Source organism: Malaya genurostris, chromosome 1 (assembly GCF_030247185.1).
Source record: "Malaya genurostris strain Urasoe2022 chromosome 1, Malgen_1.1, whole genome shotgun sequence".
Taxonomy (NCBI): Eukaryota; Metazoa; Arthropoda; class Insecta; order Diptera; family Culicidae; genus Malaya; species Malaya genurostris.
Genome location: NC_080570.1, coordinates 111,514,115 through 111,538,588, shown reverse-complemented (window position 1 = coordinate 111,538,588; position 24,474 = coordinate 111,514,115). Strand labels below are relative to the sequence as shown.

The following is a 24,474-nucleotide window of genomic DNA, read 5'->3' as shown; positions in this document are numbered from 1 at the left end:
TTTCAAATCAAGAAATTGTAACACTAAATTCGGAAATGTTGGCAAAATTCTGAAATTATCATTAAGATTAATTTGTTTAGTTCTGCGTTTTTATAAAAAGAAATTTTTCTATGACAATGTGTTCTCTTCCGAGTTAGTATCAGATTGCAATTCTAAACCGAATTTATACCTTATTTTTTCGTGCAGTGTACATCGAGGAATATTCCATATATTTGGGGCTGTTTGATTCAGTGTACTGATTGGGGAAGCTGTCATATGTGCATTAAAAAATTTGTAGTGTATTAATAACCTTTTCTGCCACCACACTTTACTGTGATGTCCCTCGTGAATCGCAAGACTCATTCATATTGATATATTATATATGATGGAAACCTAAGGTATTGTAGATCGGATTTGACGAGGAACGTTAATTCAAGTACGTTACGAGCACATATACTTCTTGGTACTTAGAGGTTATATATAGAGAGAAAGTTGTTTTAAATGATCCTAGCATAAGGAAACGAAGAAAAAACTGACCCGGTTTTACGAAAGTATTTGAAATTTCTCGACGACGCGGAATTTGTGGCTCGCTTAATTCAAGGTCAGTAACAGCTTGAACGCTCTTGTTCCAAATTTCATCAAATTCACGCGATTGCGTAAAGCGTTAAGAACGTCGGAAACTGCCTGAATTTTTTCTCATCCGATTCGATGAGTCAAAGATTAGACCTTACAAACCTTTGCTTAATATCTCAACGCGATCGAAAATTTCAATCAGCATATTCCAGTGAAATACGCACTGGAACGTTTCCATGCAATCATAATTCCCAGATGCTTTACGCTGATACAGCGCTGTCGATTTTCGTGTCCACAGAACGGTTAAGAAAAAAAACTTCACCAATTGTGTGTAGATTACTTTAAACCATTCCGAATATATTTGAGAGTAGTAAAATATGTTAAATTTTAATCTAAAAACATCGGCCAACTATGATGCTGCGTACACACTTAAATTGGATTACCGATTTCAGCTGTTCTATCTTCGATAGCTGATTTTTTCAGTAAAAATAACATTTCATCACAGTGTTACTTTAAGGGTACTGCTATCAACAAATGTTTATTTGTGCTGATATGTCAGTAATTACTTGCATTATATGTATTTATTATATCCAGATTATGTACGAAATCCTAACATTACGGATAAATCTGAGTAAATGGCAACTCTGTGGATAAATAAAAAAATAAAATCAGTCGGGAATACAGTCTGGGTGTTTTTGACGGGGGAACGAGTGTGTTAGTGATGAGTAAATGAGTGACTTCCTCGTCTGTTTGTCTGTGTTATGAACTTATAAACCAAGTAAAAATCATTTCCGTTAAGGCGGGGAATCGATTGTAGTTAAATTCAACTAAAACTACGACCCAATTCAAAGTTTGATGGATGGAAAGTTGTTTTGGTTTATTTTGCACTTAAAATAAAATGATAGCCAGTGGTATAATAATTGCAATATAAAGAGCGTAAGAAGAACTTCAAGAAAAACTTACTTCATTTGACAATATACTGAAACTTTTTATTGGGGTATTTTTTGACTGAAAGCATAAAAAGAAATTACACAGAAGTAATTCTTACTAAAACTCAGAAATTGTTCTGTCAAGATTTGTTTCAGTGTTGAAAAACAATTATCGAACTGTCAAAAATAACCGTGCTCTCAAGCGAGGTTATTTTTGATAACGACAAAATAACTGCTCGACTGTCAAATTTGAACTAAAAGTTAAAATAATTGGCTCAAAGCTTAAGTGTTATAGATTTTCATAAACAGTTTAACGATTTTCTCAACTGTTCTCCAGGCATTGTATTATTTTTCATTACATTTAGGGTAACGGCTCCCTATTTCATCTTAGCTCCTATTTCCATCTCATCTCTTCATCTCATAACTTTGAACATGAATCATATCTTTTAACGTACCTGAACCAAACTGTGAAATCTATATTTAAGCTGTTGTCACACTTTCCCACTGGACAAAATGGTTTTAAATCCTTATGTGGTCGTTTCTTCCATTTAAAATAAACTCACTTTTCAATTTAAGAAACATTTTCGTCTCAAGTTTTACAGTTCGTTACGTTTCAGAAAATTTACTAATCGATTCGTCTCAAAACATGATCACTATTTCACATAATTACACCACTATTGAATGTTGAATGACTTCATAAATAGTAATTTTCACTTTCCACTTGTTTAATCAACGATTAAGGATCAAGAGTAAACCAAGTTAACTTGTGTTAGTAATTTGTGTATTACGTACGTTTTATTCGGTACGTATGTCATAGATCTATGTATTCATATATGCAGTGCAACTAGTTTATCAAAGTGGCTTGCACTATTGAGTTTTAAACAATCTTTTTGAACAATAATTTATTCTCAAATGATTGTAAACAAATACAAATTATAATACGGAACGCTTCGACAAATTTTCAAGGACACATTTTTCATCGTGCGGTACACTGTCATGATAACATACACTGTCAGAGTGACAATGTACTTTAACGAGTTTTCTATTAAACTAGCAACACTGAAAGGTAAGAACAAGTTCACCATAGTTACTGATTATTATAGTGAAAAATAAATAAACAGTTTTATCTGATAATCAAGAATACAAGAATACAAGGCAGTGAACCAAACATTGGCGGTTCGTTTGTATGGGACTTAGGGGTATTATTATTTGTATTTATGTTAAGTCTGACTTTTTATATAAAATATAAGTTTTGATCAATTTTTCACCAACGTTTGATGAAAAATTGCTTTCGTTTTATGAATGTAGATTTTTATTCCCTAATAAAAAAGTTAACAACACTGCTTCAATACATTTGTATAAGATTACGCTACACAAAATAAACAAAACTAAGTATTTTCTGTTACAAAAGCTGTTTTCCGGTAAAATAAATAGTTTTACGACAACATTACATATCCATTGCCTTTCGCGTGTTAAATTAAAGGTTCCTATTTTGTGGGTTTACTTATAGAAGGTACGGAAGTCCTAATATCGCTATAATTTCTGCAAGAGGAAATCCATATAGGAATGGATTTGTTGCTAATCAAATGTGTTAGTGGAAGTAAGCTGAAACTGAAAAAAGCAGGATTCTTGAATTTCAATTTTAAGCAGAATGAACTGATCGGTTTATTTTTAAACCATATGGAAGATTTCAGGCGTTTTTTTTTTTTTTTTTTTGAGAACGGCCAATAAGCAACCTGTCAAATTCCACTTTCGAAAGAAATTGCAAGCGAGCTATGAAAGATAGAGTATTAAATTTAACACCAGACGAAAGAGAAAACTATTCTCTGCCGTTTACTATTATGACTTACTCTCAGCGAGTGCCGAGTCATTCGAAATTACTCTTCAAAGTGAATGTTGATGGATAGTTTATTGGCCGTTCTAAAAAAAACGAATATTGTGTTTTGCCTCACAGTTGGCAGTAGTCCCTGTTAAGAAGAATATTGACATTTTGAACCTGAGAGTGTAATAGTGAAATATTTTATTTTGATTGCTATCGCCAATACTAATTAATAAGACGAATATAGAACCAACGATAGGATGAATAATAATCCATTGAGATGAAATTAGGAACAGAGTAGTGGAATATTAGTTTAATTTTCAAGAAATGTGAATCAATTCTCAATGTGGAACAAGGCGATGGAAACAGAGATATGAAATAGTTATAGTGATTTTAGTGGCTAAATCGGGTTTTTGAGGTAACGTCCTTACGATGGGATGGAACAGGGAGCCGTTGCCCTACATGCCTTCAACAATTGGCACGATGCGACTCGACAGTATACAAAGTGTACAACATTTTTCGCGAAAAATTGGAAAACTTTAGGATTCCGAGTGGGTTTCGAGTGAGTACAACTACCCATACTATCAGCCGGGTCTTGCTGATGACTATATTCCCGATGTCATTAAAAATTAACAGCAGAAATTAACGTATTCACGTCAAAATATCTGACAATGTACTAAACATTAGTTTTGTTTATTATGTAAAAATCTAAGAAAGATTCATTGACTTATGCGGAACAATAGTGAAAAAACCCCTAGGAAGCCTTATCACTGCGCTACTCTAATCTCAGAATTTTCACACATCAGTCATCGTCCTCAAACCAAAACAAAGTGAAGCGACCTGTATTTACCAGGTAAGATGCACCAGTCAAAGTTTCCGGAGCACGCATAATGAAATCGGTATCGATCGGTTCCACTTAATCATACCATTTGATAAGATATTCTTATCGGAAAATTCGCCAAGCTCCGTTTTTCCTAAACATCTCTACATCCAGCGAATACAAACGCTACAATCTTACACTGCATATGGAACCATTCGCAATCGGTGACTTATAAAAGCCAGTTGTTTTATCTCTTTCTCGCTCAGTATACTAATAGCTTCTCAGCTACTATGACCGCTTCGGAGATTTTAGCCGAACCGTCAGAAACCAGTGTGGTGATACCAGTTCGAGTGCTATCTAGTCCTAGTAGTTCCAGTATCCCAATGCGCACAGATTTCACACGCAATAAAACCCCGCCATCTGAGCCACCGGCAATCACGTGGTCCTTGGGAGCCGACGACGCTAATGATGATCGCCGGCTGCAAACAAATAGTTCACGGTAATTGATATATTTAATTTGAATCTTTCGAGATTGTGAACATCGACAAATTGATCGATTCACTGGACGTATGCACCGTCTACGGCTCGTTAGAAAGGTGATAAACGGTCAATTAGCGTGCCACTGAAATAAATCTTCGAACTAGGAGTGAATCTTACGAAACTATCATATACAGTCAGGAGACGATAGCAGACTTGTAAAGTTGATTTGTGCCTGATTAAATGTATCGCTCGTATACAGAAGTCAACAGCATAACTTCATTCGGATAATAAATGTATCCTTTTATGAACCTTAAACTTATACGGTAAGTTGAAACGAACGGTTCAGTACATTGAATACGATGGTGGTCTGTTAACATTTGAGAATAGGACTATCTAAAAAGTGGGATCTTCCTCCAAACATAAATATATATAAATATACTGTATTATGACAGTTCCATCATTTCAAAACACAGAAAAGTTCATGGTGAATATTAAATGTTGTGTAAATATATTTATGAGTGCTCCTTCGTAGAACAAGGTCACCATGGAAACTAAACTAAAACTATGTTTATATTCATTGTTGATAGTTCGCTCTTGGAATTGTGAGAATATGTGAAATATGAGAAAGGCATCATTACACCACTAGGTGGATTAAAACAGATTTTTCTTCATGTTTTTATTATAATTATAACTATTATTAATAACAGCATTCGTTGCTCTTATTGATGATATTACTCCACCACCGAGGTTTTGCTAAATAAATTTCGAAAACATCGCCATTATTGATCCACTTATCAACCGCCCTACGCGCACTGAACATTTACATGAACATTAGAGGTTCAGTTTTTGTTCATCTGCGAGTTTTCTTCATCATGTATTCTGCAAAGGGTTTCTCAACCTTCATAATGGTTATGCAAATTCATTTCCAAAAAACCTTCTGTTCGAGAAGCATATCAGATATATTCAATGTGCGAACTGTTTTCTTAAATATCATCGAGGAGAATGTTCGCTAGTGAACTTTTAAAAACTGCTTTTGCCATGTGAGATCAGTTTCAGTTAAATCCGCGTTTGCAAAAAAAAATAGTACTAATCTTTTCTTCATTGTTGTTTTCTGATCGATGAATTTTTTGTCTAAAAATCACTTGCGAAAATGTTCAGTCGCGATTTTCGAAATTTTGATTTTTCCCCAACATTGGAATAAAACAAAAATAAACTTGTCATTTTAATTAACCAACAGCAAAACTAAAATCTATGCGTGAAGTGAATGTTGCATCCGAAATTGTGGCTAAGTGAAAGCAGCACCCAAATCGTGGTGGCATCTCGTGTCGATCGTGGTGACATTTGCAATTCTTCGCCACGCTGATTGAGAAAATTTTACACACAGTTCATATGTGAGCCTGTATATCTGTTATCTGTGGTTATAGCCGAAGTCGGTTCTACACGAAATTCAGGAAATATTCTATGGCATGTATGGCATCTTTGAAAAGTCTTTTTTTTTCTTCGTATTTTCTTATAATAAAACATTTCAAGAATATTTTGTAAGAATAGCTATTCGGATCAAAACTCTGGAAGTTATGGGCCCTTATCTATTCTTATCCTATACTACGAAAAGACAAGAGCTCAGCGCACAGGCCCAAGAGTTATGCTTCAACTGACTTGAAAATTTGACAAAACATTCATGAAATGTTGAAATGTTTTATTATAACAAAATACAAAGTAAAAATATGGTTTATCGAACGCCCTAGAGAAATAAATAGTTTCCTTCCAACGAGAAAGTCGCTTAACACTAACTATATTGTGCCGCTATAAAAAACATGTAATATACTGTGAGCCTAAGGGTGAAGCCAGAGTGGGCGCGACACGCGACGCGACGCGATGCGATGCGACCGTTAAAGTTCTGTATTTCGTTCATTTGTTTACAGCAAAAAATCAACATGTGTTTCAGAGTAAACACGAGACGTTGCGTAGTGACAAGCGATTTCGGTGCGACAAACAACGAAGCAGCACGTGCACGTACTTTTATTGATATCAAAGCTCTAATCGGACCAGTTTTAACGGAATGTGCAAGTGTTGGAAAGAGATTTAGAAAATATTAAAAAATACTGGCATGTGCGGTCAATGAAAGTGCAATGAGTTTTGAGAATATTTCGAGTTATCTCGATGGAAAAAGTTTATACATTTTCTATAAATGTTTAGTTGAAAATACTAAGAAGCTGGCTTTATTTCAACAGACACTTCACGCCATCAAACATATCCATAAAAATCTTCGAGGAATATAAAGTACAACGACAACGACATGATTGATACCGTCGAAAAAGGGTCATTTGAAATAACATTTGAACAGATTGAAATATTCGAACTAGCCAAGTTGCTCTTCTATTCCGCCTCTCATCAAGAAAGTGGAAGAAAACTCCGAATAGAATAACCAATCGGCACTACTACTGGAAATAGAGCTTTAAAAGTTGAAACTACTGGAGAAAAAAACATTGTCGCGTGAGAAAGATTTGCATTTTGTAAAAACAGCTACAACTTCGGATAGAGCTACAGAATGTTGCTTTCAATTAATAGGAATATAATTAAATTATATTGTTTTGTTACTACTGTCATTTTGACACTCGCTACTATTTCTCATCGGAAAGCTTTCGCGTTACGCATCGCGAAGCCAGAGTGAACGCGACACGCGACACGAAGTGAAGCGATGCGAAACTTGACAGATCGCACGAAGTCGCGCGGCAGAGCTCCGTCCACTCAAGTTCAGCAGAAAAATGACATGTATGTCAGAGTGAGTGCGATGCGATCAGTCAGTAATCGCTTCGCTTGTCGCTTTCTCTCTGGCTTCACCCCAAATGTACCACTCTGTGCCCCATGAAACAGCTGGAAATACTGTCTTGAATGAAATTTTTATACAATAAGCGTAAAATTTAAGCAATCGTAATCTATCTGTATATCAATGTAAGTTAAACGTCAACAATATTATATTATTCAATTTTAGATATTAAACGTGGATCCCTTAAAAGGAAACTCATTTCCTCTGGGATTCCACACCAATAAATTAATTAATTGCACATCTTAGAATAAATTGTTTTAATCTCAGTTCTTCTTGTTTTTTTTTGTTAGTATTAAAATTTTGCCAGTGTTAATGAACTGAGATTAGTTGCGTCCATTACCAGGGGGCTCCTTGTTGAGCTTTTTGGTGTGGGGGAGTGTGGTGGGCAATTAAAAAAAAAGCTTTGTTTTCAAACTTTGTTATTGTTTTATGACGCAAAGAAAAAGTGAACTGAGTAATTTCTAATGATTTTATGAACTTCATTTGCTTTTGGATTTGTCCAATCAATAGTCTAATTCTTCTTCACGCTTTTTCATCTTCCATTTCAAAAAACCAGTAAACGCAAGCTTTTACGATGGCAGAGTGTACTACACAACATACAATTATTTCTAGCTGCCTTTTCCCAAATGAAAGCAAAAAAGGAAAGCTTCCTGCAAATTTTTTTTTGATAGTTCGAAATCCGACATTTGTTAATCTAATCTACACACTTAAAACCAATTCTCATGTTCGGTTAAGTAAAACGCCGAGACACCAATATTATGTTATCCGAGATTCGTTTAGTAGATTAACAGATTTTTTGGGAAAGTGCATCCTTTCATCGAGCCTTTGCAATATCTTGTGCTGAACTCATCGGTAATTTACAATTATGCCGAAATCATCAAATGCGTTTGCCGAAATTACGGAACATGTGTTAGTTTTGCCGAAATTCGGCTAGACAACTGTCATTTACATTTTACATTTTCGCTTGGCACTAGGCAGTTATTTTCTGACGAATTTTTTTGGGGATCATTTTCGGTGGTCATTTGAAAAAAACATGGAATTAGTTCAAAAGAAATCTACGATCTATCTAGTAAGTATAATAACTACAAATTATTATTGATTATTTATAGGAAGCTCCGTCCAGATCCTGCTTTCAATGTCGGGGAGTTATTATAGGATATGTCGACGGACTTCAACGACATGTCAACCAACATATTCGACATTCAACGTTTAGTCCGAATTGCATAATTTATAAATGTACGTCGCCGAAACATAAGTAATGTCATGTATAGTTTTTTAAACGAAAAAAATGAGATCCCAAATTCAATATTTACAATTAAAAAAATGAGTTCTTTGTTTACTTTCAATTACTGATGGCTCAGTAATTCATAAATTTCACTACGTAGCTTTTATCGAACATTCACTAAAGGTTATGCCGAACAGACAGTAAACTTTTTGCTGACAATTTCGGTAATATCTGACGTTTGTCAAATTTAAAATTGCCGAGATTCCGCAATTTTATCTTTCGCCGAGATGATTACTGAGTATTTCTAAAAAAATCAGTAGATGGAAAATGTTGGATTTGCATCGCTTTGTAAGTCGGAGCCAAATCCTGTTAAGGTTCATTATTAATCGTAAAATTTCACACTTTACAGCATCCAATTGTTTTCGAGCAAGACACGATTTAATGTAATCAGGTTTCCTGCTTGCCTTTATCAACTCTCAGGGCCATGGACGAAAAGTCCTTTTTTTAAGAATTTGCAAATTTCCCAATACTTCTGTCTGGTTATTACTCTTCAATCATTCGGAATCAGTCTCGAATTTTGTCATACTGGTGAGAACCGGTGAAGTAAAGCTACGATACTATGTTATCAACAATATAAAAAGGCAGTCCACCAATTATCACCTGAGGTAGCAGCAAACAGACAGCACTATGCGTCAATGACGTACATATATTTTTTTTTGTGCTGAAAGACCCGTATGCAGTAAAGTTTTTCAATTGTTGAATACACCGAAAAAAGGAACTCTCTAAACAGATTTGTATATGATGATCAACCAAAAAAGTAGCATTCTTTAAGTTTATATCTACCAATTGCTTATCAATCTGCAAAACCATTTATTTTTTTATTATTCTGATATGCAACCATTGCTATTTTTACCCTACTGTTGTCCTATCGTACTGTACGTAGAATTGGACACCGAAATGTTGCATTTGATAACAGCGAATTGAGTCATTTAGATTAGGATGACGAACGAATGTGTTGTCTTCACCAATACAATTATTATTGCTTTGAGAATAAGTAGATATTTAGGCCATATTCAGTAGTCTTTTGGTTCGTGATAGGATTAGGACAGTACTTTATAGACTAAGCATTTTCCTTGTTGACAGTTTACTAGGTAATGTTATTGTGAATGTTAGCGAAACTTCCAAAAACAGTTCTATGGGCACGATTGTTTGTGAAGTTCAAAATAGTTTCGAAGTGATGATTGTTTGGTGTCACGTGACTGACTATGTTGAGGATCTCTGATATGTTATTTTTAACTAATCATAAAAGTTTCCGTTCTGTATGTACCTACTATAGAAAATTTGGTCATACCAATTAAAACCGCTAAGTTGGCTCTATTTGATGTGGATGACACAACGTACATATTTTTTTGGTATTTTTAGCCTTTATGGGCATTATTTAGCAATAATAAAGTCGGTGTTTTTCCTTGCAATAAAAACATCCGCACACCAACCAGATAACAGCTTCTGTTTATCAGGCACACGTGAAGATGATTGTTTTAGTACAATACTGTCTCCGTGCTGTATCATTTGAACATCATTTATTATTCCATCACAATCTTATCGTACCGTCGGATCTTAATTTTCTACCAAAAAAAACTTCACATTTGTGTAAAAATGATGAAAACGATAAGACTCTGTTTTAGAAAGTGTTCACCTAAATCCTTCTCTCGAATCGTAACAGAGCAATTTCAAAAATGAACTGAAGAAAAGCTAGCGAAACCAGAATCGAATTGCTCCGATTTGCATAAAACTTTATGCACTGCTTCAGTATGCAGCACCGATCCAAGGTTCATTTTTGATGTAGGCAAATGTTGTTGTGAATCATCCGCAATCTATATCTAATTGGACGGTGAATGCAAAACTCGGATAAATGCAACTTAGTTTGGGAAGCCCGTATATTTGAATGCAAAAACTGGATAAAAACATAAAAAACAAAAACCAGACACCAGACCAGATTTTGTAATGCAAGAATCGTTTAAAAACATCTTTTTGCAATAATCGCACAAAAACCTAATCGGTCCATCTAAAATAAATATTTTCATCCGGTTTTAGCATTTAAAGTTATTTTGGAATAACCGGTTAGTTTTTGCCCGGTTTTTGCATGCAAAGTTTTTTGTCCGATTCGTGTATAAACGATGATTTTAAAAGATTCTTGTATTGCAAAATCCGTACCCTGCTTTTTTCTCTCAATGTTTTTATCCGGTTTTTGCATTCAAAATAATTTAAACTGAGCTGCACTTATCCGACTTTTGCATTCAGCCGTTCCATTGATCGTTCCGCAAAGGGTCATAAATCATATAAATGATCCTTTATGGTTTGAGTTCTTAACGTCTACATTCCATGCGTTTCAAGAAAAGGAAAAAAACGTTTTCCAAATTTCTGAATCTCGGCGCACTTTCGATCCTGCGATCGCCTACATCGCCTATGCCTTTATCCGGTCCTGTCAGCAGTGTTGATGATTGCTGAAAATTTGACAGAAGCTGCTCGATTTTTATCTATATTGTATACAACATTTTCAATCCGGTAGACGATGCTACAAGAATTCGAGTCTCTCAATGCATGAACCTCGAGAGAATTTTTCTACATTTCTTCGCTCCACTTCATACTCTGAGTATTTCATGGCCCTTAAAAAAAATTTCAGTCTGATAATGATCGCCGCTGTGTGGAATTTACCAAGAGAGAATCGCAAGTTGACAATTATCGCAGAAAATCGAATCGATGATTCGACTTGATGATTCTAATACTAGGTTGCAATATTTCAAAACCCTTGTGTGGAGCATTCACATACATTTTCATAGACACAAATTATACAAAGGTTATATGCACATAGTTAGAATAAGCGGCAATAGTAAAATGATTCTATCGCAATTATCCACATCCCATACAGAATCGGATCGCGAAACGAGAATAAGCGACCGTTTGTTGCTTCAGAGAGAATCCCCACAGCAGCGTGCTAGCCGTTGATTCTCCGACGGTTCACCGAGAGAAATTCGCCCTCGCTCTGGTGTCTATTCTATGTTAAATCAGACCCTGTCAGCTTGGAGTGAAATCAATCTTCAGTTCAGCAACGCCATCGCACGGCATCACATTTAATATATCATGTTAATTGTATGGGTGCGCAGTGTTACTATTTTGGCGCGCACGAATTTGACATTTCTCTCCCCTACTTCTATGTACGAGATTCGATGCGAACTCGCCTGAGGGCGCCTTGCTCACTAAAAAGGGTGTTGCCAAAGATTTGTTCGGGAAATGTGAGAGCTGGATATCTTGTTAATATGATGTCTTTGGTTAAATGTACCATGTCGGTTTTTTGTTGTTGCGATGATTTCTACCCAGCATATGAAAACACATGTTTTTTCTCGTTAGATACTGATCAAATTTAAAACTAGCTCAAGAAGGCAGTCAATCAATAGCAGTCTATGAGACTGTAAAACCTTTCATTTGACTCTGAATTTGTGAAAATCTACTCAGTCGTCTCTGAGAAAATGAAAACGGGTTCCGTTTTTGAGTTGTCGATTACTATTTCCGAAACAATACTACTTTGAAACAATTTTGAACCAGTCTTAGAATATGTTTCCTTTTTTGCATTATTACTCAAAATGACGGGTTGTAATTTCATACACACACAAAACCCTGTATTTCTAGAACCGGAGGTCGAATCCGGACAACATTCTACACCTACTTATGGGGACATAATACTTTTCATTTGAACCTAAGTTTGTGGAAATCGGTTCAGCCGTACCGAAGAAATTGAAGTGATTTCCGGTTTGGAGTACACGATCACTTCTCCGTTAATTCCGGAACCGGGATCAAAGATCCTGTATACCAAAAATCAATGAATTTGGTCATCAACTAATCAAGTCTGTTCAATTGAAGAATCATACGTCTAGTTGAATGTATTTGGCCTGATTTTTCAGTGTCATGTATAAATACACGCTCTTGAAAATTAAATGTTTTTACTTATCGACCTGTAATTCCGAAACCGAAATTCGATAGGGTTGTATGGGATTATAAGACCTTTCATTTGAATCTTAGCTTATTAAAATTGGATGAATGGTTCTTGAGAAAATCGAGTGCATTTTTTTATTTTTTGCACATTTTACCCTGGAACCGGAAGTCAGATCTGGATGGTTACGGAACTATAGGACCTCTCATTTGCATCTGAGTTGAAAAAAACCGGTTAAGCGTCTTTTAGAAAATCGAATGTACTTTTATCATGTTTTGCACTTTTCACCCCGTTACTCCCGAACCGAAAGTTCGATCCGGCTAAAATTCAATTGGCACATTGTCGCAAAGCTGATTTACCGGTAGCGACACCTGCCAAAGAAAAATGACACCAAGAAAAGGAGGATTCTTTCGGAAATTTTCATATCGGCAGTAGTGATTTGCAACATTTTTATCATTTATTCAATCGTACAAATAGATATCAGCAATAAAAGTACACTCGGAGTAGAAGAAAATCGAATTCAAAGTGATTACTACTACTTTTTTAGCGTAAACTACGATTAAATATGGAAAATCTTCAGAAATGTGTGAAATTGGGTAAGGTTAGGTTGTTTCGGATCAACATTTTTTTAAACAAAAACCAGTGTATTGTAATTTCTCGAGTACTAGAATGTATAGCGATCGAGTACTATTTATTTTGGATACTTTATTTGTTATTTCCAGGCATTTGAAAAATGGTATCAAACAAAGTTTAATACTCTATTCTAAATAAACGGTAGATTTCGCACAATGAACTAAGATCAACATTACCACCTCAGAGTAAAAACTTTTTCTTCAATTTCTACTATGATTTTTCAAATAAATTTGCCAGTTTTCATAAGAAATCGTTGAAAAGGTGTAGTAATTAGAAATTTTCCTACCGATTTGACAGCTCTTGCTGAAAGTATCATCTCTAAACAAGCAGCGCCTCTACATTTCAGTTTTGCGACAATATGCCAATAGCAAACTATGGGACCATAAGAGCAAATTCAGCAGCTAGAAGTTCTATACAGATGATCTATAATAGAACAGAAACTGGAACAAACGTATCCCCAGCAAGCCGTTCTAGTTTTATTTGTTTGACCAGTTCTTCTGTCAAATTTAAAATTAGTTATTCTCTATAAGAAAAGCAAAAATAAAATTGAAGGAAACCATAACACTTTTCAAGCAATTACTTCGCTTGAACGGTATTTTTTCCCATCAAAAAGCAGTGTAAAATTAAAAAACGAAATTGTTTTTGGTCCATTATTCTGAAAACAACAAAAGTAGCATCACTCTTAGCACGATAACTCACAAACTAATGAATAGTATATCATGAAGTTTTAACAGCTATCTCTTAGAGGTTAATAATAACTGAAAAATAGTTGACTGCAATAAAACTAACGCCATCTATGTGTTAGGCCCGGGACTTTTCATCCCATGTGTTACACAGAACGTCATCTATCAGAAAAACCGGAAAGCTCAACTTTTATACCTGCTTCGGGTACGCTATAGCCAAAAACTTAGAAAGAGGGACCGAAACAGAGTCTAACCTCTGTTTGTGAGCACAAAACATGAACTGTTTTACTAAGCAAAGAAAAAAAAAGCAGCACTACTTGTAAACAAGAGTAAGCGTATCTTTTTTAAGCTTAGAACTTTGGAATAGAATCAAAGGGATCTACGAAACTCCAGCAACCAAAAGTTCCACAGTATCTAAAATAATCAACTTTCTTACTGCTTAAAAGTAAATGAAGAACTTTGAATAACTTAACATTACAGGAAAAGTTCCGAGCGAACTTCATAAATACTGAAAAGATTAACAATGTACTTTAGGAGCATCTTAGAAGTTCGCTAAGTTAAGTCTTGCAAAGTTCCCTTCGTACCAAGCTTTTAGTTCGAAAAAAATTCGTGGCCAACTAATTCAAACCAATTCTGTCTTCAGACTTACATGGCTGCTGAAATTTTACACCCAAATTTACAGTAAATCCGCATTCGGAATTCTGATGTGGATAGTGTTTAATTTAAGACAATATAAACCTTTTCCAGTTGTAATTCTTGAAAATCATATTGATCAAATAACGTTAAATAATGTATGTTTCCTCAATGTATTTCAGCGAACAGATCGGCTCTGACTCCAAAGATCTTCACAATTACCTTCCAGTTCTGAGAACCGATGACGATTCTGGTCAATTGCTAACGAAAGCGGCTTCCATTGCAGCAATGCCAGTAAAATATAGCCACCACGGTTCGGCCACAATTCTCGATCAAATCCCGGAAGATACATCACCAACCAGAAAACCCACTACCACAACCCACACAAATGGTGCCGCACCACGAAGATCTTCGGTGATTATGCAGGACATCCTATCTACACACAGACCATCGGCAATTATGACTGCACTGCGGCGGGGGTCCTTGGCATGGCTCCCACGGAGAAGTAAAAGTGTTAACCAGACACACGATAGCGAGTCCAACATGGGCAGCAAAGCGTCGCTGAGCCAGATTCCACATGGTTCCGGAGCCCAGAGTGAACTAGCGATAGAGTCTCGTCGGAAAAACAGACGAATTGGAGAGTAGGTAACAGTACCAAAATGGCTATGAACAGTCGGTTAAACTAAGAATTCTCATTTTCAGCGATGCACTAAGTACAGCTCTATCGGCGTTGTACGCCAAGGTCATTGTGATTCTCGGGATCGCGTTGCCAGTGACAGAGATCTTGTCATCACAAATACCGGCTAATGTTTACCAAGGTTTTTATCTTTACCTCTACGTAACTAGTATCTCGTTTGTTATTTTTGTCTATGCATCCAACATGCGACGAAGAGCGGTTATGACGTTGATCAAAACATATCGTAAGTTGTTTATGAGTTTTTTTTAGATGTACTCGTATTAACTCTAGCTCATTCTTATAGATGAGAAAACCAATAACTATCCGATAAAGAAGCGAGTGCCTCACTTTGGAAGCTTCTACCTGCGGGTAGGTGCGATCGCTTTCGGCATTGGAACCATGGTTTACTCAGGTCTCGAGGTTGGCCAATACTTCGAACTGCGAACAACTGAAGGGTGTTCCAGTGTATTTATCGTTGTGACACCAGCAGCTCGGATGATCCTTTCCATAGTGCAGATGCAGTTCATCTTCCTGAATACCTCGGAGCTAGATATGGCCCGTCATAAGGTATTTGCACGCTTCGGGTTGATGCACATGGTTGCAACGAATCTCTGCGAGTGGTTGTACGTGTTGGTTGAAGAGACGAAACACGAGATTCATCATTTGGCTCACTTGGCCGAACATGGCAAAATCCGTAAGTTGAAGTTCAATATATTGCATCGCTATCCTACCAAATGTTAAATATTTTTGCAGTTCCTACCCTGGTTGAGGTTGCCAGTACAACACTAACTCCATCCGTGACGAATACATCGTTTTTAAAAGATTCAAACAACTACAACCACACGATTGTCAAGCGAGCAACCCAAGACACTGTAGAATACATAGACTGCCAACGAACTAACATCATGGGATCGTTGGTCCAAAATGCCTCCCCTTTCCTGTTTCCATGCACCATTGAATATTCACTGATTTGTGCCGTAATTCTGTATGAGATGTGGAAAAAAGTCAAGACCATTGCAGAGATTGATCGAACCCGTCGAAACTCGCATAAAATTCATAGCACCAATAGTACCAAAAGTGCACATCATTTCTCCGTAGACTGTTCCCGTGCTCATCGTGGAATGTTTGGCGGAATTATAATCACCGTTCTAACGATCATCTGTTTGATTATGTACTTTGTACTTCATGATGAACCAGGCTACGAGTATTTTGCTCTTCAGGAAGTAACGATCGCCGAAACGATGCTTTATTCGGTGACAGCTGCTGGAGTAGTGGCAGCAATGATCAGAATGAGAGATTTAAAATTCTGCAAGAAGAGTAACGATCCACACGCAGGATCGGTCAGCCTGGATTGTACACTTCTGGTTCTTGCTCAAACAGGTGTATACGTGTACGGAATGTTTAGTATAATCGGCAGCTATTTTTCCATAAAGCAAGGAGTTATCGGAGCACGGGAAGGATTGATTGCGGAAATATTCAGCTTGGTACAAACGTCCATGCAAACTCTGTTCATCCTCAACGCCGTCTGGAGAAAGTGTCGAGGTGCTCAGCAGAACCGGAGCAAACCGGGACGCGAAATTGTTACCTTTCTTCTCGTGGCCAATATGGCTATGTGGTTCATCAATACGTTGGTCAAAGGCCGAGCGAGCTTCAGGCCCACGCATCTGGAGTTTTTCGGTACCTGGGCTTGGACCGTAATAACGCATGTCTCGATGCCGTTGGCAATTTTTTACCGTTTTCATTCAACCATTTGCCTTTTCGAAGTATGGAAATCTACCTACAAGGTCAAAAACACAGATCACCATTAGCCTGGATATACTCAAAAAACGTCTTTTTATGTGTAAGAGAAACACTGTGGTGTGATGTATATACAAAAGAGATTCTCTAAGTCTGTTGGAACTCATCAGAATCTGAACACAAATGATGGACAGCAATTACTTATTTTGTATGACAGTATTAAGCAACCAGTGATGTGTGTATTGGAGATTAGTAAACATAAAACCAATAAGAATTTGTTATAAAACAAACATGAATGTCTTTCATTGATCCCATTACCCATGTGTGTGTATGTTTGTGTGAGTTATCATCACAGCCTAACAAACATCACACTCTAAATTCTTATAAAAATAAATTTTCGTGGGGCACTAACTCCACCTATATTAAACTGCGCGAACTATTTACTATCGGTACACCCCTTGTGTTATGTAAACGTTTTTTACTAACTGGTTCCCCCCCCCCCCCCCCCCCCCCCCCTTTTGTCAACACACACGCTCGTTCAATGTTACTCTAAAGTGAGTACAATTTCACTCACTTTCGTTAATATTGGAACTACTCTATAGTGAGTAAGGCTTGTTTACTCACTTTCGAGTAAATATGGTATTTGTCAAATTCTGAGTAAAATTTACTCAGTGATACAAATGGTAAAATTAGCTCGAGTGAGTTAACATTACTCAATATCATTTGAATTGAATAAGGGATTCGAATAAGGAATACTTTGCTTTAAACAAATACTGACTTACTTCTATCCAACGAATGAAGGAAGCCGCTACCTGTTCATCGGTCATTGGAAAGCTCTAGTCAAAAATTAGTGTATCAAAAATTTACTGCATGATTTTTCAAAATTTCCCATAAAATCAATATTAATTCACGCGTTTTTTTTTGTTAACAACCAATAAGCAACCTGTCAACTTCCACTTTCGAAAGAAATTGCAGGCGAGTTATAAAAAATAGAGTATTAAATTTAACACCAGACGAAAGAGAAAACTTACTCTCAGCGAGTGCCATACGAAACTAAGACAAGACCTGACAACTGGCTTCTTATTCTTCCTTCCAAGTCACCCTTCTCTTCTTCTTCGTCCTGTTGAGTAAATATCAACTGCCTGTTTACGTATCGGTTACACTGTTGCCACATTTACAGATTTTTTAATAACTTTTTATGCAGAGAAACAAATATTAATCTTATAATAGCTCGGTCTTTCGCTGTAAATAATTCACAAGTGTTAGATATTCATATTTTATTCGATATACTGATAGTATTAGACTACAACAACAGAATATTATTCTCAACATTTGCTACTTAGCCATTGTAGACTAGCAGGCGCACCTTCTTGCGAACGTTCCTCATTTAATTCCGTACAGACTTCTTGGCGACAAGTTTTGGCACTTTTTTCCAATCTTTTTCGAACTGTTGAATGGTTTCGGCTGCCTAGACATGTTTCCTAAGATGTGCCTTCGTTAATGCCCAAAATTCCTCAATTGGTCGAAGTTGTAGGTAATTTGGTGGATTCATGTCTTTTGGGACGAAAGTGACTTTTTTGGTAGTATACAATTCTACCGTTGATTTCGAGTAGTGGCAAGAAGCAAGATGTGGTCAGAAGACAACAGGATCCTTGTGGCTTCGAATCATGGGTAGAAGTCGTTTTTGTAAACATTCCTTGATGTTTATTTCGCTGTTCATTGAAGCAGTGGTGATGAAGTTTCGAAATCTTACCACAGCTACAAATTGCTTGCCAGACCATAGCTTTCTTACCAATTTTGTCGACTTCAATCGATGTCTCGGACTGGTTTAACACTTGCCCTTCTCGCACCGTATAATATTGTGGTCCCGGCAAGGATTTGTAATCGAGTTTCACGTAGGTTTGGTCGTTCATGATTATGCAGTTCAAATATCAAGCAAGAATCGTATTGTACAGCTTTCGAACTCTCGGCCTGATCGATGCTTCTTGTTTCGTACTACGTTTTGGTTGTTTCTGCTTCTTATAGGTTCGAAGATTCAAACGTTCTTTAGCACGAAGAACATTTGACTTCGAAGTGCCCACTTTTTTGGACACATCCCGAACTGAAACTTAGTTCTTTTGCTCGAACACCTTCAGTATACGTTTATCAAACTGAGGGTTAGCAGGACCTTTTTTCGACCCGTTTTCGGTTTATCCTCAAAGGTGTTATCCTCACTGAACTACCTGGTTGCATTTCGCACGACTTACTTCTTCCATTTTTGCTATCTTTCTCAGTGACAGTCCGCGTTCTGTGCACCATTTGTACATAATTTTTCGACGTTGTTCTGCTGAAAGTCCACGCATTTCGAAACACGCTAATGAAAACGAATAAACAACTGCACAAGTGGTTAGAGAAGAGTGTAAACCACTGGACGCAGCCATAAAAATTGAAAGTTTCTGAACCATTGCGAAATGACAGCGATTTTTGGTTGCGTCCATACTTTCTGGGACAATCTTTATATATATTCATTACAGATGAGATTGAAAAAACGATGAACTCTCTAAAAATTTTCATTTTCCTTGGTGTGCTAAGATTATAAATTCAATTACCTTGTTTTCTGATTTTCTCTATACTTGACATCATTGCTCGCGTACCCTGCAAAAGTTTTTACTTTTCACAACGTGCGGGTAGCAACATTCAAATCAGCCAATCAGAAACTGGTCCAAAATTGGAACAAAAGCAGCCCCTCAGTTGTCAGGTATTGGCTTAGATTCTAAAATACTCTTCAAAGTGAATGTTGATGAATGGCTTATTGACCGTTATAAAAAAAACGCGTGAATTATTCTGTGTAAGTAGATGATAAGAGTTTTTTTTTTAATTCCGTGTAAGCTCATTTTGCTGATCAGTTCAGTGGCGTAGCTCAAAACACAAGTTGGGAGGAGCTATTCTTTGGATGCGTGTTTTTTATTATTAGATTTTTTATCGTGACGTCACAAATGAACAAGCATTCATCCTTGACAGTTCAGCGGTACTGTTTATAAACAAGCTTAAACAAAAATCAAAGAACACGTCTTAAACAATCATCTTTACACTTTGCAACTAGTCACTTTTATTTGATAAATCTCAAAAACAAACCGTATCCAATCGTGAACAAATGTTTTAAAATTCTATTTTGGCGATATGGACCGTAAATGGTTTCATCCAAATTGTTAACAAAAAAATATCTGTTTACAAACAGTACTGCTGGATTGTCAAAATGTGTTCATTCGATTGAGGTTAGCAGTGATGGTAAAAAACCTAATTACTATTCTCTATTTTCCATTTGCTTGGTTTGAAGCTAAGAAAACATTAGTGAACTGGCTTCTTATTATAGTATTTCTTGCTTTTATGCGATATGCCGAAGTATTGTCAAGAATTGATTATACACGTTTGAGGACGCTGGCAGTGTAGCCAATTTCTTTTACTTTCTATGAATGAATCATTCTATTGCATAATTTAAATTAGAGTGACTATAATCAGAGTGACGACAGCTGTTCATTTGAAATGACAGCTACCAGTTCCAAACGAGCAAACGACCTGTCGAATCAATGTAAAGCTAATGGAATGTTTTTAATTGTTGCCAGCATTACGGATGAGATGTCGTCACTCTGGTTATAGGCACTCTAATTTAAATAATAATAAGCGGCCCTTACGCGCGACAATACTATAGTTTGTAACAAACCTGGCTAGGATCCTACGATGAACGTTAAAATGATTATTCTGATTTCGATTTCATTTGACCACTTTCCCTAATCAAAATGCCAACACGGCAAATACGATGAGAATGGGCTTGTGGTAGGGAAAACAGTGCCACGATGAAAGTTTCAAAATGGGTCCCGATGCCTGGCTCCAAAATTGAAACGCGAGTGGTCCTATCTGATCTTAGGTTTGAAGGGGATCTTAACAACCCCGACAGCACAATTGTCATCTCAGTAGTCGGTGAGTGCGAAAGTGTCGATTTTTTCGTCAAAACTAAAGTTTTTAAAACTAAAGTTTAAGTCAAAACTAAAGTTTAAGTTCCAGAATTGTTGGGTTGTTTGATATATTCCCAGGGACAAATCATATTCGATAATTGGTTTTAGCTAAATTAGATGCGCTGAATCGAATGGTAGTAGTGGTTTTCATAATAAAAAACACAAACAAACAAAAATCTTTGTCTTAGACTTGTCTGTGCCGAGCAGTTCAAATTTAACTGCTTAGTGCAAACTTAAACAGTTCAATTTGAACCGCTAAGCAGACGTAAAGTTGTTACTATTTGCAACACACTTGTAACAAACACCGAAGGTTTTCCTGACGTGCCACTCGAAAACAAGTTTCGGCTAATACTGGTCGATTCAGATGGTCATTTAGGAACTATCCATATTTTGTACTAGAACATAACCAAATCTTTGTGTTATGACTTCGCAAAATCAAAACGAAGCGATGCGGTGAAAACGGTCACTTTTTGATGAGACGAAGATGACCATTAGACTTGGTCTGAGTCGTAAATTTCGATACGATCTTCCGAAAGACAGTACAACTTTTCATCTCCGCTGTCTACATTGATATTGTGACACGAAACTTCGAGATGATGATGGAAACATACATCGGACTAAAAGCCGAAGCTAGGCTCATCGAATGGGCTATAAATGCGTCGAGAACAAAATGCATGAGAGAAAAAGGCTCCAAAGAAGAAACACTACGCTTTCCATCACGAATATTGATTGACGATGACGATATTGAGATGATTGACGAGTTGTTGTATTTGGGTTCACTGGTGACTGTCGATAACGAGACGTTTTTTTAATCGTGCGTACTTTGGACTCTGATAAACTCTTCGATCGAGTAAAGTACGCCACCGCACGGATTTGGTCATCTACAAAACGTTTATTAGACCACTATGAGCTCAAAATCGATCGCGACACAGAATGCAAAATGTAGACTTTATAGATCAACGCAGGGTCAAACAGACATTTTTTAATACAAAAATAGTGATCATTTCACATAAAATAAATATGCAACTGCTCCGAAAATCTGTTGTTTTACAATTAAATTTTCAAAAACAACCAAACTTTATCAGACCGACTACCTAAATCAATTTGAAACGGATTTTCGGAATGTACTAAAATTCAATTTAATACGTTTCTAATTTTATTGGGATTTAGGAAATCAGAATTTTGTAAAGAGCCTATCGTTCGAAATAAGGCAGCAACACACGTTTCAATGAATTGATGAATATATTCTGTTAAAATGAGTCATTTGTCTCACAGATGGGGGTTTTCAGCAACAAAATATACTGCCAGCTTATGTATTGTCCAACTCCGAACTGAGAACCTTTCGCGGGTGAAGTAATATAATTTTCATACAGCGGAATCTAATGCCCATACTTCTGGAACTCCCATTCTCTATTATCCAAAGGACATACCTGTCGGGTTTTCAGCCACCTCGAAATACAGTGAAAGTGGAATGCATGCTGTTGAAACATGAGAAAAATAATAATTGTTGAACGGCTGTTTCATTATACGCAATTCTAGACTTACATTGCATACACCCCAGGCGACGGTGCACTCCTCGCTGGTTGCCGAGGCTTGATTGGCCTGGCACTCGATGCACAAGTCCATGATGTGATTACGACAAATAGCGCAATTATCTACCACAATATCTGTAGAAACATATTATAAATACATGAAATATCGTTAAGAAAAATAGAAAAATCAATAAGACTACATTTAAGTGTAGTTTATAAAAAATTGAACATGTAGATGTTTCAAGGATCAATGTTGACCTACTCTATATTTAGAATACAACGAATTTCAGAACAATGAACAAATGATCAATGTTGATATCAGATCAATTGTTTTTAATGAGTAAAATATCTTTTAAAAAATCTTACCCCAGGCCCACAAAGCGACGGCATTCCACTGAAAAGATTAATAACAAGAAAAGTTAAACAGCTACCAGAACTTTTAACAATGGTCCATACTTTTTTCACTTCGAATCGTTTCCGCTCTCCGCGACTGCTGCTGGAGGTTGGCTGCTCGAACTCTTCCTCATCAATCTCCATTTTGTTGATTTGTTTCTATTTTCTGGACAAAAACTAGTACCTGTAGGATCAGAAATATACATAAACATGACAAGCGGAATAAAATTTGAGCAAGCTGTGCATGCTTCAATGCCGAAAACTTACGTATTTCAAGTAACCGTGACAAAGCCTTCCGTATTCCGTCGAATGCCAACCTTCTTTCACTGACAACGAAAAATGACAGCCGCAACACGCAGCGATGCCAACCCTACGAATTTTTTTCGCTAATATTCAGTTCATAAAAAGTACACAGCGAGAAAAAATCCTGCAATATTCAAGACATATGGACGTGCTGAACTTACGCTTTTCGAGGTTAGCATTTGATAAATGGTTCTCATATTGAGGATGCCTATGAGCAAAATAGATTAATAACTTTTAGTTCCGATGAATATTTATTTAAAGAACATTACTTTTAGAGTTTCAATGATATATGCACAGTGTAAACTCAAAAAAAAACAATTTGATCGTGTTGAAAATAGGCTCAAATGCAGAATTTATGCTAGACAATGATTCAAATATTTTTGAAATGTGATCAAATTTTGGTCTTGAAGTGCAAACATTTGGCTAAAAAATGATTTCTGTAAACCTACACTGAAAAACACCGTTGACATTGCCTGTATGACCTTGCTTCGCGTCTTGTAGCAAACCGTGAAGTAAAATTCTTCATTCTCGTACAGTACCAACAAGAGCGAATCATTCATTACATTGCGTTGCCATAGATTGCTTAATACATATGTTAATTGAGACTGAGGGCACAGGCAATTTACCAAGCAAGAAAACTGGTCTGTTCGGTAGCATATACTCTCACGCATCCAGTTTCTCTCTACTATAGGTCTCTCATTCAGTAATGTCAAGCAAAGTATTCACAGCGGATGTTTGTTTGTTGCTTAGTTCGTTTGAGGATTCTCAATACAAGCCCTGATTATCATGCATTTAATATGAAAATGTATCGTACATGACAAATAATTGTTCAACCTGTAAAAATGTAAAATGATTGTACATGTATAGTTACTTTATATGTGTCATACGTTTGGAAGGAATCAGCTGTTTTATTGATGAAGTTCAAGATTCGAATATAGCGATGTCAAAAATGGTTTTTGGAGTAATCGAATTATTATCAATTTCCTTTATGGATAGACCTTGCCTCTTCAGCTATTCGCAGTATAGTAAATATTTTTCGACAAAGAACTTACCATTTGTAATTTGAACATACTACATTTTTTATCGACAATGAAAAAAGAATACAAAAAATGTTGTAAATGTTTTGATCCATTTTATATCTAGTTCCACTCTATCGATTAATGTAAATGGAATAAACTTGGTTATTGGTCAGTAAAGTTTTATTAATTCAATGACTGTGAAATTGAGGCAAGCATATATTTTCCTTCATGTA

General features: G+C 36.4%; 2 protein-coding genes across 5 annotated transcripts in view; one reads left to right on the top strand and one right to left on the bottom strand.

The window, feature by feature from the left end:
- LOC131425418 (proton channel OtopLc-like) overlaps positions 1-17,292 on the top strand; it is a 31,806-nt gene extending 14,514 nt beyond the window's left edge. For 2 of the 4 annotated variants that reach the window (XM_058587320.1, XM_058587319.1), the window contains 4 exons: positions 14,772-15,230; positions 15,292-15,509; positions 15,570-15,959; positions 16,019-17,292. In XM_058587320.1, coding sequence (XP_058443303.1) covers positions 14,772-15,230; positions 15,292-15,509; positions 15,570-15,959; positions 16,019-17,073 — 2,122 coding nt within the window. In that variant the 3' untranslated portion in view covers positions 17,074-17,292. Of the gene's footprint in view, positions 1-4,039; positions 4,620-4,639; positions 4,924-14,771; positions 15,231-15,291; positions 15,510-15,569; positions 15,960-16,018 lie in introns of those variants that run through there. The other 2 variants (XM_058587318.1, XM_058587321.1) reach the window with 2 other exon arrangements.
- Positions 17,293-22,132: 4,840 nt separating this feature from the next.
- Positions 22,133-23,313, bottom strand: LOC131440341 (RING-box protein 1A). Its single transcript, XM_058611562.1, has 5 exons — positions 23,187-23,313; positions 22,983-23,103; positions 22,893-22,920; positions 22,540-22,661; positions 22,133-22,472 (listed from the first exon to the last, which is right to left on the bottom strand). The coding sequence occupies exons 2-5, from the start codon at positions 23,061-23,063 to the stop codon at positions 22,374-22,376; spliced, it is 330 nt and encodes a 109-aa protein (XP_058467545.1). The 5' UTR covers positions 23,064-23,103; positions 23,187-23,313; the 3' UTR covers positions 22,133-22,373.
- Positions 23,314-24,474: the final 1,161 nt, after the last annotated feature.

Bases quoted from the DNA above. Each gene is read 5' to 3' on its own strand.
- LOC131440341 (XM_058611562.1), bottom strand. From the start codon at position 23,063: ATGGAGATTGATGAGGAAGAGTTCGAGCAGCCAACCTCCAGCAGCAGT. The intron at 22,662-22,892 runs GTAAGATTTTTT...ATGTTTCTACAG, and splicing joins CGTCGCTTTGTGGGCCTGGG to ATATTGTGGTAGATAATTGC. The intron at 22,473-22,539 runs GTAAGTCTAGAA...ATGTTTCAACAG, and splicing joins TCGCCTGGGGTGTATGCAAT to CATGCATTCCACTTTCACTG.